The sequence below is a fragment of the Lagopus muta genome, chromosome Z, assembly GCF_023343835.1.
Source record: "Lagopus muta isolate bLagMut1 chromosome Z, bLagMut1 primary, whole genome shotgun sequence".
Lineage (NCBI taxonomy): Eukaryota > Metazoa > Chordata > Aves > Galliformes > Phasianidae > Lagopus > Lagopus muta.
In genome coordinates this window covers 43,427,757-43,452,192 of record NC_064472.1, presented here as the reverse complement: position 1 = coordinate 43,452,192, position 24,436 = coordinate 43,427,757, and the positions used below count along the sequence as shown (strand labels likewise).

General features: G+C 43.9%; 1 protein-coding gene across 1 annotated transcript; it reads left to right on the top strand.

Moving 5' to 3' along the window:
• The first annotated feature begins 12,897 nt into the window (after window positions 1–12,897).
• Window positions 12,898–23,684, top strand: NXNL2 (nucleoredoxin like 2). Its single transcript, XM_048932231.1, has 2 exons — window positions 12,898–13,441; window positions 22,840–23,684. The coding sequence occupies exons 1-2, from the start codon at window positions 13,140–13,142 to the stop codon at window positions 23,006–23,008; spliced, it is 471 nt and encodes a 156-aa protein (XP_048788188.1). The 5' UTR covers window positions 12,898–13,139; the 3' UTR covers window positions 23,009–23,684.
• The last annotated feature ends 752 nt before the right edge of the window (window positions 23,685–24,436 follow it).

Below are 24,436 nucleotides of genomic sequence, written 5' to 3'. Positions count from 1 at the left end.
TGCAGAAGACCTCTAAGATCATCTACTCCAACTATACGTCTACCACCAACATTGCCCACTAAACAATGTCCCATAGCACCATGCCTACACATTCCTTGAACACCTGGAGGAGCAATGAGTTCAATCACCATTCTGCGTAGCTCATTATGGTCCACAGCCACTCTTCTATTGAAGTTTTTTCTTATATCCGACCTTAACCTCTCCTGATGCAACTTGAGCCCTCTGTCAACAGTTTACAGGCTGGCTCGGCCCAGTTCTGTGACTGGTGGGGCGGAGGGATTTCACAAAATCTGCGCCTCCAGGAAAAAAGGGAACAGGGGACCCCAAAATAACTAGAAACAGCGGCAACAATCGGAGAAGAAACAAACTAATTTACTAAATATAGTACCGGAATGCAAGATAACACACTGTAATACAATATAATTAGAATTGAAGCTATAATGAGAGAATGTCTGAAAGGTGGATAGGCCTCACCATAGTGCTGAGGTGAGATGCACAGTCCAGCTGAGCAGCAGGGAGATGAAAAAGAGCAGACAAAGAAGAGCACATCAGTTGACCTTGCCAGGAGTTATATCTCCTCTCTGACCGCAAAGCCCCCTGGCAATTTAGTTCTTCGTCTCTTCCAGACTGGTACCCGGAACCGGACCATTAACAGTTAAACTCCCAGTGTATTACATGATGTTAGGATGTGGAATACCAAAAACCAAAAATCACAAAATCATGACACCCTCTAAATCTGTTGTTAGGTAGGTGGGAGAAAAGGCCAACTTACATCTCACCACAACCTCCTTTCACATAGTTGTAGAGAGCTCCGACTTTCCTGTCTCCCATGGGCATCCTCCAAACTGAACAGTTCCTTCAGATGCTCCTCATGAGACTTGCGCTCTAGAACCCTCACCAGCTTTGTTGCTCCTCCCTGGACACACTCCAGGGCCTCAATGTCTTGCTTGTAGTGAGAGGCCCAAAACTGAACACAGAATCCCAGCTGATGCCTCAGCAGAGCTAAGTACAGGGGAATGAATGCCCTGCTCCTGCTGGCAACACTATTTCCGATACAAGCCCAGATGCCATTGGCCTTGGCTGCTTGGGCACACTGCTGGTTCATGCTCAGTTGAACATCGACCAATACCCAATCGACCCAGGCTGGTTTCTTCTACAAAGTCTTCCTGCCGCTCTGCCCCAAGCATGTAGAATTGTCTGGGGTTCTTGCAACAATAGTGCAGGACCAGGCATTTGGTTTTGTTGAACTTTATCCCACTGGCCTCAGCCCAGTGATCCAGCCTGTCCAGATCCTTCTGTAGAGCATTCCTTCCCTCAGACATATTGAGACTTCCAGCCAACTTGGTGTCACCTGCAAACTTACTGAGTGTGCACTCTATCCTCTCATCCAGATCCTCAATAAACATACTGAACAAAACAGGCCCCAGCACCAACCCCTGGGGAGCACCACTCTGATCCTGGTCCTCCAACTAGTTCTTTACCCAGCAAAGAGTGTACCTGTCCAAGACGTGGGCTGCCAGCTTCTCCAGGAAAATACTCTGGGAGATGGTGTCTAAGTCTTTGCTGAAATCTAGGAAGACTACGTCAACAACCTTTCCCTTATCTACCAGGTAGGTCACTCAATCATAGAAGGAGATCAGGTTGGTCAAACAGAACCTGCCTTTCACGAGCTCATTCTGGCTAGACCTCATACCCCAGCTGTCCCACACATACTGTATGATCTCACTCAAGATGATCTGATCTGTAACCTTCCTGGCACCAAGGTCAGGCTGATAAGCCTGTGGTTTCCCAAACCCTCACAAAACTTCATGTAGTTGGAGGTCATGTTGGCAAGTCTCCAGTCCTCTCACACCTCTTAGATTGACCAGAACCAGAATTGATTGATGTTGGAAGGTGGCTTTGCAATGACCTCTGCAAGCTTCCTCAGCACCCTCAGGTGGATCTGATTTGGCCCCATCTGGCTGCCTGCTAGGTGGACTAGCAGGACTCTGTCTCAACCTGAATTGTAGGGGGTTTATTCTGTTCCTTATCCAAACTTTCAGGTGACGGAGTATTTGACTTTTACCCCAAGGATATCTGATTTTTAAAGACAGATGTAAAGAAGGCTCTGAAAACATCAGCCTTTTCCTGATTTTTATTCCCTGCCACATCCAGTGAAGGCTGGACATTCTCCATAGCCCTCCACTTACTGCTAATGTATTTGTAAATAAAGTGTTTTGTTCTTTTTTACTACAGTGACCAGGTCGAATTCAAGCTGGTCTTTTGTCTTTTTAATTCTCTCCCTGCACATGCTAACAACTTCTTCGTACTCTCCCCAAGTTGAGTTGCCAATCCCTTCTTTCACAAAATTTAGATTCTTCTTTTCTGGGAGTCTAGTTCCCTTTCCATCCACACAGGTATTCCTCCCCAAAGGCTCATCATCAATATGGAGGTAGGTAGGAATCCTAGCTGGAGCTGCAGATGTAATACTGCTGTACACTTGCAGATGTAATACTGCTGTATGCTGGTTCCTTGTCTGTATGAGCAGGCTATATTTTTGGAAAGAAATTACTCCTTGCTTGGTGAGATCGTCAAGGTTAGCTGCTGGATTGCTGCTTCGGCGCAGTCCCAGCCAGAACTGCAGTGACTGATTGCGAGGTATGGGGAGGTTTCGGTCAGTTCCTTCATCCAGGGAACCCCGAGATAGCAGCAGAGAGCGGCTGACTTGAAGTGGGCGTTGTCAGGGCACCGGTTCTGCATCCACGCCCTCTGCCTAGAAAAAGACTTGGGGCGCAGTGACGGAGCATGTGGATCACGTGGGCGGTTCAGACGAGATGAAACGATAAGCCATCTATTCACTCGACTACACAGGGAGGCGGGCTGTTAACTCGCTGTGAAGAAGGTGATTTTCAGGGCAAAGAGCGGATCAGCGAGTAGGCAGGGCGGGGCATCTTGCCATGTAGGAGGCGGCTTAGCACTTAGCACGTAACAGGTCACTTAACAGGTCGCTGGACACACCGAGGCGGAACCGTGGTCACCGCACGGCGGCGAGCTGCTGCTAAAGGGTACGCGGAGACCCAGACTGAAAGCGTGAACGGTCATGCCGCAGTTCAGGTCTCAGGCTGCAGAGAATGCCTGACCTGTCACTGCTACAGGAGGGCAGCCGAGATACCAGCTGAGTGCGGTGTGCGCAGGTGGATGATCTGCTCAGCCTGGTGGTAGAGCTAAAGGAGGAAGTAGAAAGCCTGAGGAGCATCCGGGATCGTGGGAAGGAGATTATTGGTGGAAATGGCTGAAAGGATCAGGAGCACAAGTTGTGTTTTCCTCTGACCTCTCAGTTGGTGACTGGGATCTGCACAAAAGAAGGTGGGAGGACATGCTAAATAAATGGCTTTGTGAATGGTGTCGCAGTCAGGGCTTTGGGTACTATGGCTTTGGACGCAGGCTTGAGAAAGGGACAATGGTGACAGCAGACAGGAACCAACTAACTAAAAGGGCCACAAATATTCTTGGGAGCAAGCTGGCTAGGTTGGTTAGAAGGGCTTTAAACTAGATATGATGGGGCAAGGAGATGTACTGGAGGACAAACAAGCGCCTGGGAATGCTATCACCTTGGGAGGCAGTAGGGAAAAACCCCAGACTTGTCCTGGAAGTAGTAAGGAGGGGTCCGAAAAGCCTCAAGAAATGCCTCTATACCAATGCGCACAGCATGGGAAATAAACAGAAACTGTGGCATAATTGGGAAAGTATGACCTAATTGCTTGCTGTCACAGAAACATGGTGGGATGAATCTCATGATTGGAATACCTCGATTGAGGACTGCAGGCTTCTCGGAAGGGATAGATAGGTATCCTCCATGTGGACAGATTGCGAAGAGCTGTGTCTGAGGAATGGCCATGATCAGGTCGGGAGCTTGTGGGTAAAAATCAAAGATCAATCCAGTAAGGGGCAGCTAGTGATTGGAACCTGCTACAGGCCACCTGATCAGGAGGAGGCTGTTGACGATGCCTTCTTGCTTCAGCTGGAGGAGGTGTTGTGCTCACAGGCTCTTGTCCTGATGGAGGATTTCAACCACCTGGATATCTGCTGGGATAGTGGAATAGCAGGTGGCAGACAATCCAGGAGATTCCTGGAATCTGTCGAGGACAACTTCCTGGTCCAGGTAATAGATGGACCAACCTGAGGTGAAACCTTACTGGACCAGGTGCTCACCAATGCAGAGGAGAGCATTAGAGAGGTTAAGATTGGAGGCAGCCTGGGCTGTAGTGACCATGCCCTGGTGGAGTTTGTGATCTTGAAGAATGAGGGCATGAGAACAAGCAGAGCTAGGACCCCATGCTTTAGTAGAGCAAACTTCTGGCTGCTCAAGGAACTGCTGAGTGGGATCCCCTGGGAAACTGTCCTTAAGGGCATGGGCACAGAACAAAGTTGGCAGCTCTTTAAGGACAGCCTTCTGAGAGTGCAATGGCTCTCCGTCTCCCAGCAGAAAAAGCCAAACAGGGGAGGCAGGCAACCATCATGGCTGTGCAAGGACCCGCAGCTTAAACTGAGAGAAAAGAGGCAAATGTACAGAAAGTAGAAGCAGGGTTATGTATCCTGAGAGGAATACAGGGCTGTTGTCCATGTGTGTAGAGATAGGATTAGGAAAGCCAAGGCGCAGATGGAGCTGAACTTGGTGAGGGATGTGAAAGATAACAAGAAGGGGTTCTACAGGTACGTAGGCAGGAGGAGACAGGCCAAGGAGAGTGTTCACCCTCTGATGAAAGGTAATGGGGAGCTGGCTTCCTCAGACATAGAGAAAGCAGAGGTACTGGATGAGTACTTTGCCTCAGTCTTCACGGGTGGTCAGGCTTCCCATTTCTGCCAGGGCCCTGAGCCTTTACGTGAGGGTGCGGGGAATGGTTTCTGTCCCACTGTAATGGGGGAAAAGTCCGAGTCCTCCTCTTGAAATTGAATGTGTATAAGTCCATGGGGCAGGATGATATCCATCCTAGGGTTCTGAAAGAGGTGGCTGATGTGGTTGCCGATCCGCTCTCTGTCATATTTGAAAAATCATGGCTGTCTGGTGAAGTCCCCAGTGACTGGAAGAAGGGAGACATTACGGAAAGGGACCTGGGTGTCCTGGTGGACGACAGGTTGGCCATGAGCCAGCAGTGTGCCTTTGTGGCCAAAAAGGCCAATGGCTTACTGGGGTGCATTAAAAAGAGCGTGGCCAGCAGGTCAAAGGAGGTGATCCTCCCCCTCTACTCTGCCCTGGTAAGGCTTCATCTGGAGTACTGCGTCCAGTTCTGGGCTCCCCAGTACAAAAAAGACAGGGATCTCTTGGAAAGAGTCCAGCGGAGGGCCACGAAGATGGTGAAGGGCCTGGAGCATCTCCCCTATGAAGAAAGGCTGAGTGAACTGGGTCTGTTCAGCCTTGAGAAAAGGAGACTGAGAGGGGACCTGATCCAGGTCTATAAATATCTAAGGTGTGGGGGGCAGAATGGCGAGGCCGGACTCTTTTCAGTGGTGAGTGGAGACAGGACAAGGGGAAACGGCTGGAAACTGCAGCATAGGAAGTTCCGCACAAACATGCGCAAGAACTTCTTTACAGTGAGGGTGACAGAGCACTGGAACAGGCTGCCCAAGGAGGTGGTGGAGTCTCCTTCTCTGGAGATGTTCAAGACCTGCCTGGATGCCTACCTGTGCTACCTGGTGTAGGGAACCTGCTTTGGCAGGGGGGTTGGACTCGATGATCTCTGGAGGTCCCTTCCAACCCCTACAATTCTGTGATTCTGTGATTCTGTGATTACTCCTCTTTTTAAGAAAGGGAGAAAGGAAGACCCGGGGAACTACAGGCCTGTGAGCCTCACCTCTGTGCCTGGGGACATCATGGAGCAGATCCTCCTAGAAGCTATGTAAAGGCAACACGAGGCAAACAGGTGATTCGAGACAGCCAGCATGGCTTCATTAAGGACAGATTGTGCCTGACCAATCAGGTGGCCTTCTATGATGGAGTGATGGCTTCAGTAGATGGGGGAGGGGCGATGGATGTACCTGGGCTTCTGCAAAGTCTTTGCTGTGGTCCCTTATCACATCCTTTTCTCTAAATTGAAGAGGTGTTGAGTTGAGGGATGGACTATTTGATGGATAACGAATTGGCTGGCTGGACGCAGCCAAAGGGTTGTGATCAGTGGTTCTGTGTTAGGGTGGAGGCTGGTCACAAGCGGTGTCCCACAAGGGTCAGTCCTGGAACCGGTGCTCTTCACCACTTTCTTCAATGACATGGACAATGGCATTGGGAGCACCCTCAGCAAGTTTGGAGATGACACCACGTTGAGTGGTGCTGTTGAGGGAAGGGAAGCCATCCAGAGGGACCTGGACAGGTTGGGGTAGTGGGCCCATGAAAACCTAATGAGGTTCAATAAGGCCAAGTACAGTGTACTGCCCTTGGGTCAGGACAATCCCAGGTATTTTTTCAAACTGGGGGAAGATCTCCTTGAGAGCAGCACTGAGGAGAAGGACTTGGGGTTGCTAGTAGATGAGAAGCTGGACGTGAGCTGGCAATGTGTGCTTGCAGCCCAGAAGGCCAACTGTATTCTGGGCTGCATTAAAAAAGGGGTGGCCAGCAGGGAGAGGGAGGCGATTGTCCCCTTCTACTTGGCTCTTGTGAGGCCCCATCTGGAGCACAGCATCCAAGCCTGGGGCTCCCAGCACAGCAAGGGTGTAGGGCTCTTGGAGTGAGTCCAGAGGAGGGTCACTAAGATGACCAGAGGACTGGAGCACCTCTTCTATGAGGAATGGCTGAGGGAACTGCGATTGTTTAGCTCGTAGAGGAGAAGGCTCTGGGGAGACTTCTTTGTGGCCATCCCATAATTAAAGAGATTATATAAACGGGATGGGGAACGGCTGTTTATGAGGGTGGATTGTGATAGGCTGAGGGGGAGTGGTTTAAAACTGAGGCAGGAGATTTTTGTTAGATATTAGGAGGAAGTTTTTCACACAGAGGGTGGTGGCGCACTGGAACAGGTTGCTCAGAGAGGTTGTGGATGCCCCATCTCTGAAGGCATTCAAGGCCAGGTTGGATGTGGCTCTGGGCAGCCTGGTCTGGTGGTTGGCAACACTGCACATAACAGGAGGGTTGAAATTCGATTATCATTATGGTCCTTTTTAACCCAGGCCATTCTATGAATCTATGATAAGATACATATATACATATATGTTAATATTCATGCTCTAAACAAATGAGCTACTGTTTTCAGTGCAGGCAGACTGCATTGTTTTTAGGAAGGAATAAGCTTTTATAAGACTGTTTTGGAGGAGTTTGGTTTGCTGTGATTTAAGATAATTAAGGACTCAAAAGAGATGTAAGAATGGGGTTAAGAAAATAGCCGTTACACTATTTTTTCCTTAATAATAACAAATATTAACTTTTTGCACAAAGATCAACTTTTTCCATCTTATTTGTGGAGTTGCCTCATTTTTTCTTAAGAATGTTCCAAAATACACACAACTTAAAGTACACTTTAGTTCAAGTTGTATCAGTGCAATTTCATGTAACCAGCTGCTGCTAGGGAGGGAGATCTGAGTTTGGGTATTTTTGTTTGCAGAAACAACATTTGATTCCCACAATATGTTATCAAAATTGTTTTTCTCCTAGAACAAAAATATATCATCATACCAGACATTCTGAAGGAAACAATTCCATCTCAACTGGAACTAAAACTGTGACCCATTTGTTTGTGTTTTCTGGTCTCAGCTAATGAAGCAGCGCAGCAAATTTCACAGGCCTAAGGATCTATATGAATATCCAGTATGTATTTTAGTTGACAGACAGTATCAGGTAACATTGGATCTTTTTGGTTCAGTAATCTCTTCATGTGCTGGTCTCATGTGCTCACAGGTTAGTGTTGTTGGAATCAAGTGTTATTTCTGCATTAGAATTGGACAATTTTTTTTTTATTTCATGGTCTCCACTGCCATTGTTCTTTTGGGGAGTCTTTCTGCTTTACTTGATGATGGTCTCTGATAGGCTGCATCACTTTTCCTGTACATGAGCCTTCCCCCAGAATGCATGCTCAGTATATAGGTGTATGTATGTATATTTTATCATACACAAGGCGAGAATATCCTGCATGAGATTGATCAAACCAGAAAACAAGTCATGGCATGCCCAAGGAAGCGCCTGAAGAAGCATCTGGAAGGCCTGGCAGCCTCCCATGCCCTGGCTCTTTTTGTTTAATGAAGACTTTGAAGAAAACCACCTTATCAATACAAGAGCACTGAGACATCTTGGAAACAGCAGGAAGGCTACTGACTGACACCAGATAACACCCCAATTAACAAATGTAAACTTTGATAAGATTGTGAACTAGGAGTACCCAGCCAATGAGGAAACGGGAGGGGGATGGGGATGGGCACAGGGAGAAACAAGGTACAAAAGCTGTCACTGTGTCCTAGTCCTACGGGCACTCCCGCCATTGCAATTGCAAATAGAATCTGCTTTTATCAGAGATACTATCCTGACAAAAATTATTTGGATATTTCCAACATGTATCACCCCATACCAAATCACCTTGAGATACAAAAGGGGCATTCCCATCCTTCCACATTACTTACCACATACACCCAGGTCCTTGCGCAAAAGCAATCCCATGCCTTTGCCTGAGGCAGGAATGACCCTGTCTGTCTTCCCCAGCATATTCTTTATGTGTACCTCTGGGACTTTATCCCCTTATGCGGTATGCAGAAGGTTTGATTTGGCAGGACCAGCTTGATCGGCAGACACCTGAGTTCTGACTAATCGAATAGCTTTTGCTAAATCTACATCCAGAGGTTTGAATGTTCCAGCACTATTGCACTAAATGTAGTCTTTAACAGTCCATTGTGTATCCAAATGGTACTTATCTTTAATCTATACATTCCTTCTGATTATGTCATTTTACAGGCTGCCATTCTTCCTAGCCGGTGTCAAAACATAGGAGGATGCTTGAGGGTTAGTTTTAATCTGACTTCTTCAGGGACTACATTTAGTTTTGCTCAAGCAAAGTCCACACTGATTATGTTTCTCTCTTTCAATTTTTAATTAGGGTGTAATGAAATACATGTACTGCATATGCAGTGTGGTAATGATTAAATTCAACACAGATCCAACAAGCCTCCAACCTCTTAGAACTCTCCTCTTAGTACAGTCAGTCAGCTTGTGCCTTGTGGCTCCATTCTCTGATTACGTGGCTTGTCAATGTTAGTTGTGCAATATAGGTACACATTTCCTACAGAATGCTCAAGAAATAAAAGCACATTGAATCCTTGAGTCTAACACCTTTTCAATTAAATATTGAGCATCATATATATACTGCAAGTGCTATCTGGACTCTTAAAAGACTACATATTGGAAATGCTAACTGAATCAGATATCCTTTGCTTATAAAAATATATATATTTTTATATATAATATAATATATATATTTTATATATATAAATATATTTTATATATATGTTTATATATAATATAATAAATATATTATATTAAGCAGAGTATTCCCAACTAATAGAGACAACGGAGAGAGTGAAGTGTAATAAGAATGTACTTGTATCAAGAAAACACTTGAACCTTCTGGAATCTTCTTGTATTTTAACTTGCGTATAGTTTACAGAGCTATATATAAAATAATATATAAAATAATGCAGATGTTAGATTTGCAGTCAGAAGGGTATGGAATTATACTGCCTTGAGGGTAATCACAATATGTAGGAGTTAGCAAGTTTGATCAATTATTGCTTGTTTTTCATTTCTTCCATGTCTCTTTCTCAGAATAATGCCCTCAGTCATTGAAAACATAATTAGATTTATGTGACTGATCTTGATATTCTTGTTAATTCTCATAGGCTTGTCAAAATTTGGATTTATAATTAATTCATTCATAGTTAACTGAGGCTAAATATGAGTGGGAAGTAGGATTTTCCTTGCAATCTAAGTAAAAATAACTTGAAAGTCTTGCTTTCAGATTAAAAGACAGAACTAAACAATGTTACACTAGAATATTATAGTAAATTCAGTATTTAAAAGCCTTTTTTCAGCAAAATTAGAAATGCAATGTTATATGGTGGGAAATTTAATTTTTATTTTAATTACTTTATTCTCGGTTTTTCCAGGAACTTCTACTGAATAAATACTGTTTGCAACCTTTCTGATAGTGTCATCTTAAGAGCTAATGACACTTCCCTTGAGAAAAGATCACATGTTCTGCATCAAGAGCTCTGTTACTGTCAGGAGATGAGGAAATGGAGTAATCACAGTAATTTTAACATCTCTAATGAGAATACTCCTGGAAAACATTTCTAGACAAAACAGGTTCTAGCCTGCTTAGATAGGTCATAAAATGAGACTTTTTACATTGGTCCTTGCTAATGTCACAGAGAATTTTCTTTATGGTCCAAAGACAAGCAGATGCAAGATAAGACTTTCTGCAATATGCTGCATTTTCAGTGAATCTTGATGTCCTGACAGAGACGAACACATTAAGCTTCTTGGGGAAAGTATTTGTTGGTTTTGTTGTTTTTGTTGTTGTTGTTTTTAATGCTCTGTAGCTATTATATTCAATAGATTTATTAAAACTAACATCAACATTATAACCTGGATCACATCAACTAATAATTTTTTTATGTGCTAACATGCATGTCTATACCTGTCTTCTGTACAGACAGGGTGCAACTCTATCCATGAAGCCTTATCTACACAAGCTTTAAAGTTTCTCCTGACTTTCATTGTTTGTATGCTTACATAAAAGGAAATATATCCAACGAAAATTACCTTGGAAGGTAGTACAGTTTACTTCTCAGATACAAGATTGTTGTAGCTATAAGAATTACCAGAAGAAAAAAAAATTGGTTGTTTTGCTTGCAGACAGGCTTTCAAGTTAAAAACACAGGGAGAAGCAATGAACTGCATTATTTATAGCAATATTCCCTATCAGCTTGGACTACCTTTTATTCTTGTTAACTTCAATACAGGCAGCTGCAACCTGTGCCCCTAGATTTCTCCCTGTGGAGCTGTAGTTACTGACTACAGTAGTAGTCAGTAGTTACTAACTCCCTGAGTTACTGCTTGCCAAGAGGACCAGAAGACAGTCTTGATAATGACCTTTCTTTATGGAATACTGCAGTATCTGGCTAACCAGCTTTCTAGTGCACAGTGTAAGGTAGTTGCATGTTCCTTGGATTATTGCCTCAGTTCATAATTAATTGAGGGGAGGGGAGAGGAGGGGAAGGTCTTTTACTGGTAGGACATATTGGTGGGAATGTTAATAGTGATCCTGTGATAGCCTGAACTTTTATGGGAATATTTTTATGTTTTCCTGTGATTCCCCAGTTCTCCCAAGGCCCTCTCTCTCTGTCCTTTTTCACAGGTAGTCTCAGAAAAGCAGACAGTAGAGCAAAAGCTTTAGCTGAAGGGTCAGTTTAGTTAAACTTACTTTCTGTGTCATTTTAAAAAGCAACTTTCCACAGCTACTTTAATCTTCTCCCTTGAATATCCAATGGAAGCCTGAAGGAGGACATCACAAAACTGAATTCAAAACTTGGAGAAATGATTTATAAGAGATATGGGGATTACTTTGTTTCAAATGCTACTTCTATTTTGAAAAGACACTTGGATTTGAAACCAAAAGCAGTCCGTGAAAATGGATGAAAGCTGTATTTGAATAAAAAACATTTTCCAAATGCCCATGCAATAATTCCTTTTTTTCATTCAGTGAAATAACAGAACAGTGATTACAAGTTAGTCAGATATGAGATCATAAGTAAAAAGGTCCTGATTCTGAAGGATTAATTTAAATATACATAAATAATTTGTAAAAGAATAACAATTCTAACCTCCCAATTATGCTTTTTTAAAGGTGCATTAAGTTCTGCACAAGAACAAGCCATCTTTTCATTAGCATTTAATTGGTATTATCCTTGACTCCTGCAATAATAGAAAAAAAGCAGTAAAAACTAACATGTGGATGCATGCCTCAAATCAAACTGATCCATCTAAACAGTTATAAAAACACACATAGAAATAATATTGCAGTGCTATTTCTGCTCATTTTTTTAAGAGATTCCTTCTCTCATTGTCTCAAGACAAAAAGTGAGAGTAACTGACCAAGTCAAGGGGGGAAAAAAGCACTTCAAAGAAACCTCAGAAGGAAGGGTTGAGGGGCCTGTCTTCAGTTTCTTCTGTAACAGATTAGATCTGAACATTTATGCTGCACATAGCAGGGGAGTTGAAACTTGATGATCACTGTGGTCCTTTTCAACCCAGGCCATTCTATGATTCTATGATTCTATGATTTGACTTCTGGTATTGCAGTTTTATGGCAGATGGTTGGGAGACATCTGTGTAAGTCCCTCCCCGAGGACTTTGTTGCCAAACTACATACTTATTATGATTAGTACTGGTTTTCGGTACTTCAGTCATGATGTACTTTGATCACAACTCTGTCTTTTCCCAAAAAAGAATACATTTTTGAGGCTCTGCAGCTGAAAAAGTAGGACCAGCAACTGTGAAGGCCAGTTTTAATGTGTAATGTTTTCTGTAGTAGTAGCTCCGTAATTTGAGCTCAAAGTATCCAAAAGAAATAGCAGCACTTGTATTGGTCAGTTTTGGCTTAAGGTATATTCTCTTCCAACAGAATGCGGTGCAATTACTGAACATGACACAGTGTGCCACGTGTGGTTACCGCCCCCAACCATGTCCCTTTAATCAAACTTTAGAAGTTTTCTAAAGCTGATGGGGATGCGACTTCCCCCCCGGTGAAAGGTTGCTTTCAGCTCTTGGGGACGATTCCCCCGCCCTGCGGCACAGGCACTGCCCTCCGTCACCCGGCCCCCTGGCGTCCGCCATCCCTCAGCACCTACGGGGGAGGGGCACGGCCACGCCCTCCTGCCGCGGCCATTGGCCAGTTCTGCTGTCTGTCAGGGGCGGGGTGGGTATAAAGAGCGCAGACGTAAGGGATGGACTCTGTGGTCGTAAAGCTGATGCTGACGGCGAAGTTGTGCGTGTGGGGGGAGCTTTACATGTGTGTCGAGATGCTTCTCCAGACGCCCTGAGTACCCAAGCCCAGTGCCGCCCCCGGAGTGTACGCGTTCACCGCCCCTGTGCCGCACCTTGCTCCGCTGTGTCCCCCCCCAGAGGCAGCATGGTGGACGTGTTCAGCGGGCGGCTGCTGGTCAGCAAGGACGGCCGCAGCGTGGACCCTGAGGAGGCACTGCAGAACAAGGTGGTAGGACTCTACTTCTCGGCCGGCTGGTGCTCGCCATGTCGCGACTTCACCCCCGTGCTCTGCGACTTCTATACGGAGCTGCTGGAGGAAAGCCAGTCGCCCGCGCCATTCGAGGTCGTCTTCATCTCCTCTGACCACAGCGCCGAGGAAATGGTGGGCTACATGCACTCCATGCACGGCGATTGGCTGGCTCTGCCCTTCCACGACCCCTACAAGCAGTGAGTACAGCGGGGGCCGGCTCGCATCCCCCTCTTCGGCATAAGGACATTCCCATACCTCTGGCTGGCCCCTGTGCAGCCCTGATTGGTGCCATGGCAGCTCCAGGTCGTGCTTCCTGTCCTGCGGGAGTTTTGGCCGCGTCAGCCCTCTGCTGCTTCCATCGTCCTGTCCTCTGGGCGAGGCTGCTGCTGTCTCTCTGTCCAGGGCATTTCCAGCACAGCTATAGTTCTGGGTTGCCCGATATGGTCGTGCTCTGGAAAGAAGTAAGAGTGAAGGAGTAGCAAAACTCGTTGCCGATGAACTGTAAGGAGAGCAGACTGTTGCCGTAGTTTTGGCTGGGATGGAGTTAATTTTCTTCATAGAGGTTTGCATGATAATGTACTTTGGATTTTTGATGGAAACGGTGATAGGACACAGATGTTTTAAGTTGTTACAGGGCAGTGCTTATGCTTTTCTACTTCTGCCCTGACAGCAGGAATGCACAAGGAGCCAGGAGAGCTGACCCATGATAGCCAAATGGGTTTCACATACCGTGTGTGGTAGTGAAAACTGGGGTGAGGTAAGAAGGCAGGGCATTCAAAGTGATGGCGTTTGCCTTCCCAGGAAGCGGTTACCTGTGATGACCCTGTTCTCCTGCCTGCTGATGGGATGCAGCAGATGAATTCCTTGTCTTGCTTTGCTGGTGTGCATGGCTTTTGCTTTCCATAGAAAACTGTCTTTTTCTCAACCTATGAGTTACTGTATTGCTTATCTTTATGATTCTCTGCCCCACCCCACCAGAAGGTAGTGAGCAAGTGGCTGTGTGGTGCTGAGTTGCCTGCAGGGTTAAGGCATGTTTATAAACAACTTGAGATATGCAGGTTGGTAAAAAACAAATTCATCTGATAAAAAAGGGACAAAAAATTCCTGTGGTAATATATTTTTAAGTGGGCATTGCTGTAGGCAGTTTGCTCAGCAGAACAACAAAAGGAGGAGACATGAACATGTTTGAAGAGTAGGGTGAGGGACAATAACAAGGATTGTTATGGTGATAGAAATTAAAGATATATATATATATATATATATATAGATAGATATAGATATAGATATAGATATAAAGATATACATATAAAACATATATATATGTTTTGACTACCCAGAAATATGATTTGGTTCCTCTGAAGAATTATAGATTAAGGGGGCACACAGAAGGTACTGGAGAGGGGGGGGGAGGGCACTGAAATTTCTGAAGGCTGAAAATGTTTCTTTAGCTTTGTATTAGGTAAAGCAGTAGATTTTAGCTTATTTGTGTAAAGTTGCATATTCATAAAAATGTATTAAATAATGAAAGTAAAGGTACAGGTGGTCCATATCTTGTCCTATAAGAACAGCGATGTTTCAGTCAGTGAAGTCAGGAAATAATAAGTTGCTTCTTCAGTGTACTTTGACAAGCTCAAGAGTAAACAGCCTGATCCCAGGGATTAGATCATCCTTCCTTGGATCATTCCTGGGTGTCAATGCTATAAAAAAATCTATTTAATGCTATGTTTTTGTTTTTTCATAGCAATTTCCATGAACTCAGAAATAGATTTAAAAATACTTTTTCATAGCTCTCCAAATGCTTTCCAGGCAGTAACTGTATTCAGTAACTGCTAACACTGGTAGAATTTGGGCCAACTTCCTGAAGAAAATGTAATACCTGAAGTCACTCCATCCAGCAAGCTGTTTGGCATGGGTGACTGGAATGTGCTTACAGCTTCAGAGTCAGTGGATTAGGGTTCTATTTCGAACTGTGTCATGACTTGCCCAAGTCATGTGAAATGGAGGTATGGAGGCAACCTAATCAGCTTTCCAGTCTCTAGTGACCTTCAGATACCTGTAGCGAAATGTGGTTTGTGCAGTCAGGGGGGGTTTGTGAGACTAGTGTTCAAAATGTATAATGGAAGTACAAGGTAGGGAGAAATAGGAAAATAAAATGATTTTGAAGCTGTTCCTTGCTTACAATAAAGAGTTGTGTGAAAATGCTTAAGAAGCTTTGAATTATCTGGCAGTTCGGCTTCAGAGATATTTATGAATCACTGTAAACATTTTACAAGTGCATCTGACTTATTCTGGCCATTTATTTCTGTTCTAAGTAAGAACACAATTTTAAATTCAACTTATATCAAGTTGGTATTTTAACATTTTGTGTATTTATTAAGCTTTACTCATTAACCTTATAAAAATTCCATTGTTGAATTCCATTCAAGTTGATTTCTCTCTTGTGTTCCAGCTGGTGACTTTAGTGCATAATTTCACTGCTGAAAGAAAATACACGTGGCTGTGGGTTATAGCATATACTACTAGAAGCAGCGTAGCGAGATGGAAGTACTTTTGCTTGAAAAATACTGGACAAGTGAAAGCTGTTAAAACTGAAGGGCTGTTAAATATCCCTTTAACCTAGTGAATGAGTGTCTTGCATATGTTTCCATTATGATATTAACTTTGTCATGTGTTGTCTGTCTGTTAAGAACCCTTTTATGTATAGATCTTAAATTGTCATATAAAATTATTCACTTATGTTAACTCCGGTAAGCGGCAAGCACCACTTGCTGCTTGTTTGCTTAACTGCCTTTCCACCTCCACAGTGGAGGCTAGAGGGATTAATTTGAGAGGAAGGAACTTGCTGAAGTAGGGTTGAAATAAGGACAGCTTAAAAGATGAAGCAGAACTGCATCCACAAACAAAGCAAAATAAGGAATTCAGTTGCTACATCCTATCAGCAGGCAGATGTTGAACCATTTGTAGAGAAGCAAGAATTTATTACACGTGATGAGAAGATGACAGTGCCAGTGAAATCTAAATGTCCCCCCACTTTCTCCTTCTTTCTCCCAGCTTTTATTGCTGACTCTGTCATGTGGTTTGGGAGATTCCTCTGATTAGTTAGGATTCACTGTCTCAGCCATATCTTTTACGAAACTCTCACCCACTCTCAGCTTCCTCACTGGCAGGACAGTATGACAGACACAGACTTGACTGTGTAAGTACTGCTTAGCAATAGGTAAAACAATGGTGTGTTATTACCAATACTGTTCTAGCCCCAGATGCAAATCTTAGCACTGTATGGGTTTCTATGAAGGAAATAAGCTCTACCATAGTCTAAAATCAGTACGTTATACTGTAAAACCTTTGTACCCTCGGAAACATTCCTCAATAAGATTCTCCTAAAAATCAAAGGCCTAACAAATTTCAGTGACTTCCAGGATCCTTAAATAATCTTTCTCATGTATTTTGTATGTGAATGAAGGTTGTCATCTTGTGTTATGTTGGCCATCTTGCATGGCCAAAAAGTAACATTTTCAAAGATTTTGCTAAAATATTCTTTAACTATGAAAAGGCTACTCATCTAGTCTTCCCCAGCTATCCTTTTTTATAGCTTTCTCCTCTGCGTTGACAATTTGGATTTTAGATTTCTCTTCTCAGTGAGAAACAGTACATACTTGTAGGCTTCACCTGGGAATATCTTCTTTCAGCTGATACTTAAAAATGTCATTACTTATCACTTCAATGTATTGCAAGAAAATGGAGTTTTCCTTTGAGGCACAGGATGTTTACAACTAGTGATTAAACTGTCATTGTTAGTTCATCTGGTGGTGGCTGTGTTCTTTGTACAGCTGAGTCACAGCGTCTGAGATCCCCATAGGTGATCTAACAGGCTTTAAAATGCTTTTGTAAACACCTCTAACACATCCATGGTGATGAAGAAGTGATATCTGCAGATCCATTCTTGAGCGTTCTTCAAGTCTAGTCATACAACCACCTACACACAAATCTAAGCAGAATCTGTGTGCATGCTTCAGTCTGGTTTGATGCAAGCAACCTTCTGTCCAGGGCTGCATAAACAAGATATTGTACACGGGTACATATTTCTTAGGAAAGCAAACTGTTATTTCCAGTCTCAGTGGCAAATTACCTTCAGTTTCCACAGTTCTGCCTGTGCTACAATTGTGTTAGGCGTCATAAACTATTTGATTGTCCGCTGAAGCAATACAGTGCATCTTCAATCTTGTTTACTTTACCACTGATATGAGATGATAACATTTTACATTCTCTTTACATGAATTTGCTTTAGATCGTTGTTTTTTTCATTTTTTCCTACATTTTAGGAGACTTGAAAACAGTCTCTGGGTTTCCTTGGTAGCTGGTTTTAATTCAGAGTTGTCTGAGCAAGCCTATGATGCTAGATCTTATTATTGTTTCTCTGCTAAAAATTGCTGCTAATTAGCTGGCAAAGCAGCATCCGTTACCTGTTTAAAGTTTTTCTTGCAAAAAAAAAAAGAGAAGGAAAGACATACTTTAGGAATGCTTTCTCTGGTCCTGTATTTCATGTAGGATTTTAAAGGCTTCTCCTTGTTTCAGTGAGAACAGATGATGTCTAATATGCTAATGCCTATGCTAATGAGCATGTTATCCAAGACAGCCAGCACAGCTTCACCAGGGGAAGGTCATGCTTAACCAATCTAGTGGCCTTCTGTGATGGAGTGACAGCATTGGTGGACAAGGAGAGGCAACCAGTGTCATTTACCTGGACTTGAGCAAGGCCTTTGACACGGTCCTCCACCACATCCTTATCTCTGAATTGGAAGGATGTGGGTTTGATGGGTGGGCCACTCAATGGATAAGAAATTGTTCAACAGGCCGCAGACACAGGGAGGTCATCAATGGTTCTATGTCCAGATGAAGGCCAGCATCCCGCAGGGCGTCTGTCTTGGGACTGGTGCTGCTTAACATCATTATCAGTGGCATCGATGATGGAATCGAGTGCACCCTCAGCAACTTTTCTGATGACACCAAGCTGAGTGGTGCGGTTGACATGGTGGAAGGAAGGGATGCCATTCAGAGGGATCTCAACAGGCTTGAAAGGTGGGCCTGGGTGAACCTGATGAGGTTTGACACGGCAAAGTGCAAGGTTTTGCACTTGGGCCAGAGGAATCCCAGGCATCCATGCAGATTGGAAGGAGCAGTCCTTGAGAGCAGCCCTGCAGAGAAGGACCTGGGGGTCGTGATAGATGAAAAGCTTAACATGAGCCAAAAGTGTGCTCTTGCAGCTCGAAAAGCAGATGATATCCTGCGCCCCATCAGAAGAGGGGTGGCCAGCAGGGACAGGGACGTGATTGTCCTGCTCTGCTCTGCTCTTGTGAGGCCCCACCTGGAGTACTGTCCAGGTGTGGAGTCCCCAGCACAAGAAAGACAGGGAGCTGTTGGAGAGGGTCCAGAGGAGAGCCAGAAAGATGATGAGGGGGCTGGAGCACCTCCCCTATGAGGACAGGCTGAGGGAGCTGGGCTTGTTCAGCCTGGAGAAAAGAAAGCTGCGGGGTGACCTCATTGCAGCCTTTCGGTACCTAAAGGGAGCCTACAAACAGGAGGGGAATCAACTCTTTGAAAGGGTTGAATAACTGCAGGATGAGGGAAAATGGTTATAAGTTGAGGGAGGGAAGATTTAGTTGGATGTCAGGGGGAAGTTCTTTACAGAGAGAGTGGTAAGGTGCTGGAACAGGCTGCCCAGAGAGGTTGTGGATGCCCCATCCCTGGAGGTGTTCAAGGCCACATTGGATGGGGCCCTGAGCAAACTGGCCTAGTTTTAAATGGGGAAGTTGGTGGCCCTGCGTGTGGTAGGGGAGTTGCAGATTCATGGTCCTTGAGGTCCCTTCCAACTTGGGGGGTTCTGTGGTGATGGACGGGTTCTGTGGTGATGGACGGGTTCTGTGGTGATGGACGGGTTCTGTGGTGATGGACGGGTTCTGTGGTGATGGACGGGTTCTGTGATTGTTTTCCAGTGTTGCTTGCTGTGTCGCCATTGTCTGGCTTTTCTGGTGCTCAGTTTCGGCCCACTTTGGAAAAGAGTGCAAAACAGTCATTTTCTGTAAAGCAGATAGTTGTTGATAGTTCAGGCAGGCAGTTATGAAGTTGCTCAGGGATGCCTGCAATTTATCAGAAGACATTAGGGCCATTGGTTGAGGGAGTGGGAGTGCAAGTAGTATTTTTTTCTCCCTTCTGGGATGTGGTGAGAGATAGAGTGGGCTAGGAAAACTGAGAGTAAGTGACTGAAAGACTGGTGCTGCATCAGAAGCTTTGGGATCTTTGACTGTGGGGTGGTTTACTTGGCACTTGGCCTGATGGCTGTGGATTGGTCTCACGTGTCTTCAGGTTGAAAGGGGATCCTGCTCCAGGAGGGTGGAAGTCAGTGGGAAAGAGAAGGGCTAGGCTAGGGGATGTTGTTCTAGGATATTGCAGGGAAAAATCTCTGGAATGTCATGTAGGATCTTGTGAGAACTCCTCAGAAGAATATGTTGCAAATTCCACACCTGAAATTTTCTTGCATCCCTTTAGGGATACTTGGACCTGCTGCTTCCCTAATGTTTCTGTATACTAATGCACACAGCATGAGAAATAAACAGGAAGAGTTAGAAATCTTTGAGTGGTTGCAAGGCCATGGATCTCATTGCAGTCATGGAGATGCGCTGGGACAGCTCACGTGACTGGAATGCTGTCATGGAGGGCTATGCGCTTTTTAGGAAAGACAGGCTGGCTAGGTGAGCTGGTGGAGTTACTCTTTATGTGAGAGAGCAGCTAGAATGTATTGAACTCCACCTGGGGGTGGGTTATGTAGCAGTGGAGAGCTTGCGGCTGAGAATTAAGGGGCAGGCTAGTATGGGTTACACTGTTGTGTGTGAGTGTTATAGGCCCCCTGATCAGAAGAAGGAAATTGATGAGGTCTTCTACAAGCAGCTGGAAGTAGCCTCGTGATCCCAGGCGCTAGTTCTTATAGGAGACTTCAGTTATCCAGATATTTGTTGGATAAGCAACATGGCCAGGCACATTTGGTTCAGACAGTTCCTGCACTGTTGAAGAGAACTTTCTGATGCAGGTGGTGGAGGAACAGACGAGAGGTGGGGGTGTTACAGGACGTTGTTCTTACTAATAAGGATGGGCTTGATAAGGAAGTGAAGGTCAGGGGCACCTTGGATGTAGTGATTAAGAGATTATAGAGTTCAGCATCTTGAGTGGAAGAAGCAAACCAAACAGACTGAAAAGACTCCCCCATGGGAATCATGGACCCTGGAGGTAAGTGAGAGTCTAGGGAATGGAAGGCTTCCCTTTCCTGAGGGAGGAGATGGTGTCAGAGTGTCTAGGCAACATCAATGTACGTAAATCCCTGGGCACTGATGGTATGCATCCACATGGCCTGAACGAGCTGGCAGAGGTGACTGCTGAACTATCTTTGAGAGGTCTTAGAGAATGTGAGAGGTGCCTGAAGACTGGAGGATAGCCAGTGTTACTCCAGTCTTCAAAAAGGGCAAGAAGGAGGATCCAGGAAAGTACAGGCCTGTCAACTTCACCTCTGTCTGTGGAAACATGATGGTGTAGCTTGTTCTGGACATCAGCTCAAAGCAGTTGGAGGAGAAGAAGGTTATCAGGAGTAGTCAGCATGGGAGGTCATACTTGACCAACGTGGTAGTCTTCTACAGTGTCATCACTGGCTGGGTGGATGGGGAGAAAGCAGTGGATGCAGTCTACCTGCATTTCAGCAAGGCATTTGATAATGTCTCCCACAACATCTTTATAATGAAGCTGAGGAAGTGTGGGATAGATGAGTGGATGGTGGGGTGGATTGAGAACTGTCTGACTGGCCAAGCTCAGAGGGTTGTGATTGGTGGTGCAGAGTCCAGTTGGAGGCCTGTGTTCCCCAACGGCTGGTTCTGGCTCCAGTCTTGTTCAGCATCTTCATCAGTGACCTTGATGAGGGAATGCTGTGATAAGAAGCTGGGAGGAATGGCTGACACACCAGGAAGCTGTGCTGCCATTCAGCGAGATCTGGAAAGGCTGGAGAGCTGGGCAAGGTGGGCCCAGATGAGCTTTAACAAAAGCAAGTGTAGAGGAATAAAGCATGCATCTGTACAGGTTGGAGGATGATTTGCTGGAGAGGAGCTCTGCAGAGAGGGACCTGGATGAATGGTGGATGAAAGGTTGGCCATGAGCCACATATATTTAAAAAAAAAAAAAGCATGGCCAGCAGGTGAACGGAAGTTACAGAAGTGATTCTCCCTCTCTGTTCTGCCTTGGTGAGGCCTCACCTGGAGTACTGTGTCCAGTTCTGGTCTCTTCGGTACAAAACAGACAGGGGTGTCCTGTAAAGAGTTCAGCAGAGAGCCACAAAGATAAAGGGCCTGGAGTACCTCTCTTATGTGGAAAGGCTGAGCATCCTGGGTCAGTTCAGCCATGAGAAAAGAAGACTGGGGGGGGGGGGGGGGGGGTTTGATCAGTGTCTAAAAATATCTAGGTTGTGAGAGGCAAAGGGATGAGGCCATACTCTTTTCAGTGGTGTGTGGTGATAGAACAAGGGGAAGTGGCCACAAAGTGGAGTATAGGAAGTTCTGCACAAATGTGTGTAAGAACTTCTTCACAGTAAGGGTGATAGAGCACTGGAACAGGCTGGCCAGAGAGGTTGTGGAGTCTCCTCTGGAGATTTTCAAGACTCACCTGGATGTCTGTCTGTGCAGCCTGGTCTAGGAAGCCTGCTTTGACAGGGGAGTTGGACTAGATGATCTCTTGAGGTCCCTTCCAGCCCCTACAATTCTGTGATTGTGTGTCTTTCTGTCTTTCAGAAGTCATCTCTAGTTTTTGAGTTATTTGCTCTATCAGTATGGAGCATTGCTGCTGTATGGCTTTTTAATTTTTTCACCTGCAGTTTAACTGTTTTGTTGACTGCAAGATAGTTATTTGTAATCTGTCCAGATTTTTCCATATCCTGATCTCAGGAAATGATCACTGTTGGTAATATGTGGCCTTTCTTGCCAGTTTTTCTTCTATTGAGATTTCAGCTTGTGTTATTGAAGGAATTTAATGTGTTTTTCCCTTTTTTTTTTTTTTTTTTTTTTTTTTTTTTTTTTTCCTGCTTCAAGTATTATGTACCATGCTCCTTTACAAATTTGATTTATTACAACATCTCTATTCTGGAGTAAATAGCTAATGCTAATTTAGGTAAGGTATTTTATCCTAGCCAGCAAAAAGAGACAACTGGTTCTGACTAATAAAAATAGAGTGGAAGGATATGTCACACTATAATTGACCTCTTTATAGTCCATAAGATTCAATTTCAACTTCTCTGGAGGCTACAGACAGTGATGAAGAGCAGCAATGGGAAGGTTGCTTCATCTTTCCTTGCTCCCTTAGCTAAAGTTTCACCAGGTAATTGCTCAGTTCTGGTTGGGCCTTCTCCATCTCTCCACACTACCCAGTACTATGCCTCAAACTCTGAAGAGTCTGGACGGTCATTGCTTCTGCTCTGACATGTGTAATTAACTAGCGTACCTTTCACAAGAAATTAGGTGTTTTCCTAGAATGATCCCTAATGTTGTCTTTAACTTTTTTCTTTCAGCGATCTGAAGAAGAAATACAACATAACAGCAATTCCTAAACTGGTGATTGTGAAACAAAGTGGAGAAGTCATTACTGACAAAGGAAGAAAACAGATCAGAGACAAAGGGCTGTCCTGTTTTCGGAACTGGCTTGAGGGCGCGGATATATTTCAGAATTTTTCTAGCTAAATAGAAGTTGACAAGCAAGACAGGCCATCATGGAGATTTTGTAGAACTTTTGAACAATTTTTGTGATCTTCAGAACAAGAAGAGTAAGGCTGCATTATTTAATTTTGTCTGAAAAAAGAATTTTTTTTTGACTTGAAGATTATTTATTCCATTAAGTCATAAAATACGATGTCTATTTTATTTGTATTGTTTTATCTACTGTAGTTGGTACAAACCTAAGCGTTCCTAATAACACTGAAGTACTTCAGGAAGTTAAGCTATTTTAGACAGTAAAGAAGCACTGTGAAATCTATGCAATTATCTTATTCTGCAAAATCTGTAAAAAAATATATCCACAAAGCTATTTTTGTTGTCAATCTTTTCTAATGATAAACACGTTTTATCAACAAAGTTGTTTGCTTTAATAAATATTTGAAGTATACAAATCTGGTGTCTTAACCTGTTTTAATCAGTCTAATCTATAAATGACATGATTAAAATACACCTGTTCAGTGTTCAAGCACTGATAACATACTTTTTGTGGGGGGTGGTTATGTAAGTTGTTGGGTTTTCTTTATCTCTGGAATTTTAAATTTGGCAGTTCTTGGTAACATAATCTGTAGCAGTACACACTACAAAGCCACTTATGTTAGTCTGCCTGCTATTTGGGTTTGTAGTCTCTTGACCTGTTCCTGAATGTATAAAGCTTCCAGAACTTCATCTGCTCTCATGTGGAGTGTGATATTTCCTCTTTGCTTCCCCACCCTTTGCTTCCTAAGAGCCTGTGTCCACTGTTGCAACACTCAAATTGTGTAAGCTGTTCACCACATTGCTGTAATCCCAAAGAGGTCAAGCTCTGTAATTGCACACACACTTTCCACATAAAGCTGTTCTGTATGTACTTCATTGTTTCAGTTTTGATAGTTTTGCACATCAGTATTTGCAATATCAGAATTATGATTCTCTGGCATTAAATTAATTTATGTCCAATGTAGAGGAAAATCAGAGTATTAGAAAATTGCATATTGTCAGCACTTTGTGAGTTAGGAGGAACAGATCTTACTGAGACACAGTAAAGATTGTTACTGTTTTGACTGTGTCAATTGGAAACCAAGCTTATCAGTTTATTGACACCTGAATTCATTGAAGTGTTCCCATAGCTTCTGTAAAATTCATTAGCAGCTTTCAACAATCTACTATTCACTGCTACTGACAAAATATAATGAATATCAAACACTTCTTCTCAACAAGTTGAGATAACATGTATCTTACTGTTATGTGTATCTGTATATCAATAGACTTAGCATGGTCATACTGATGGAAGCTGCACACTTGTCATGGTTTTGTGGTTCATTATCAGTATCATAACATCATGTAGTGCACTGGGAGATAAAGAGTTAATGCTGCTGTCTTGGAAGAGAAGAATGAACCATGATTCCCAGAAGACTT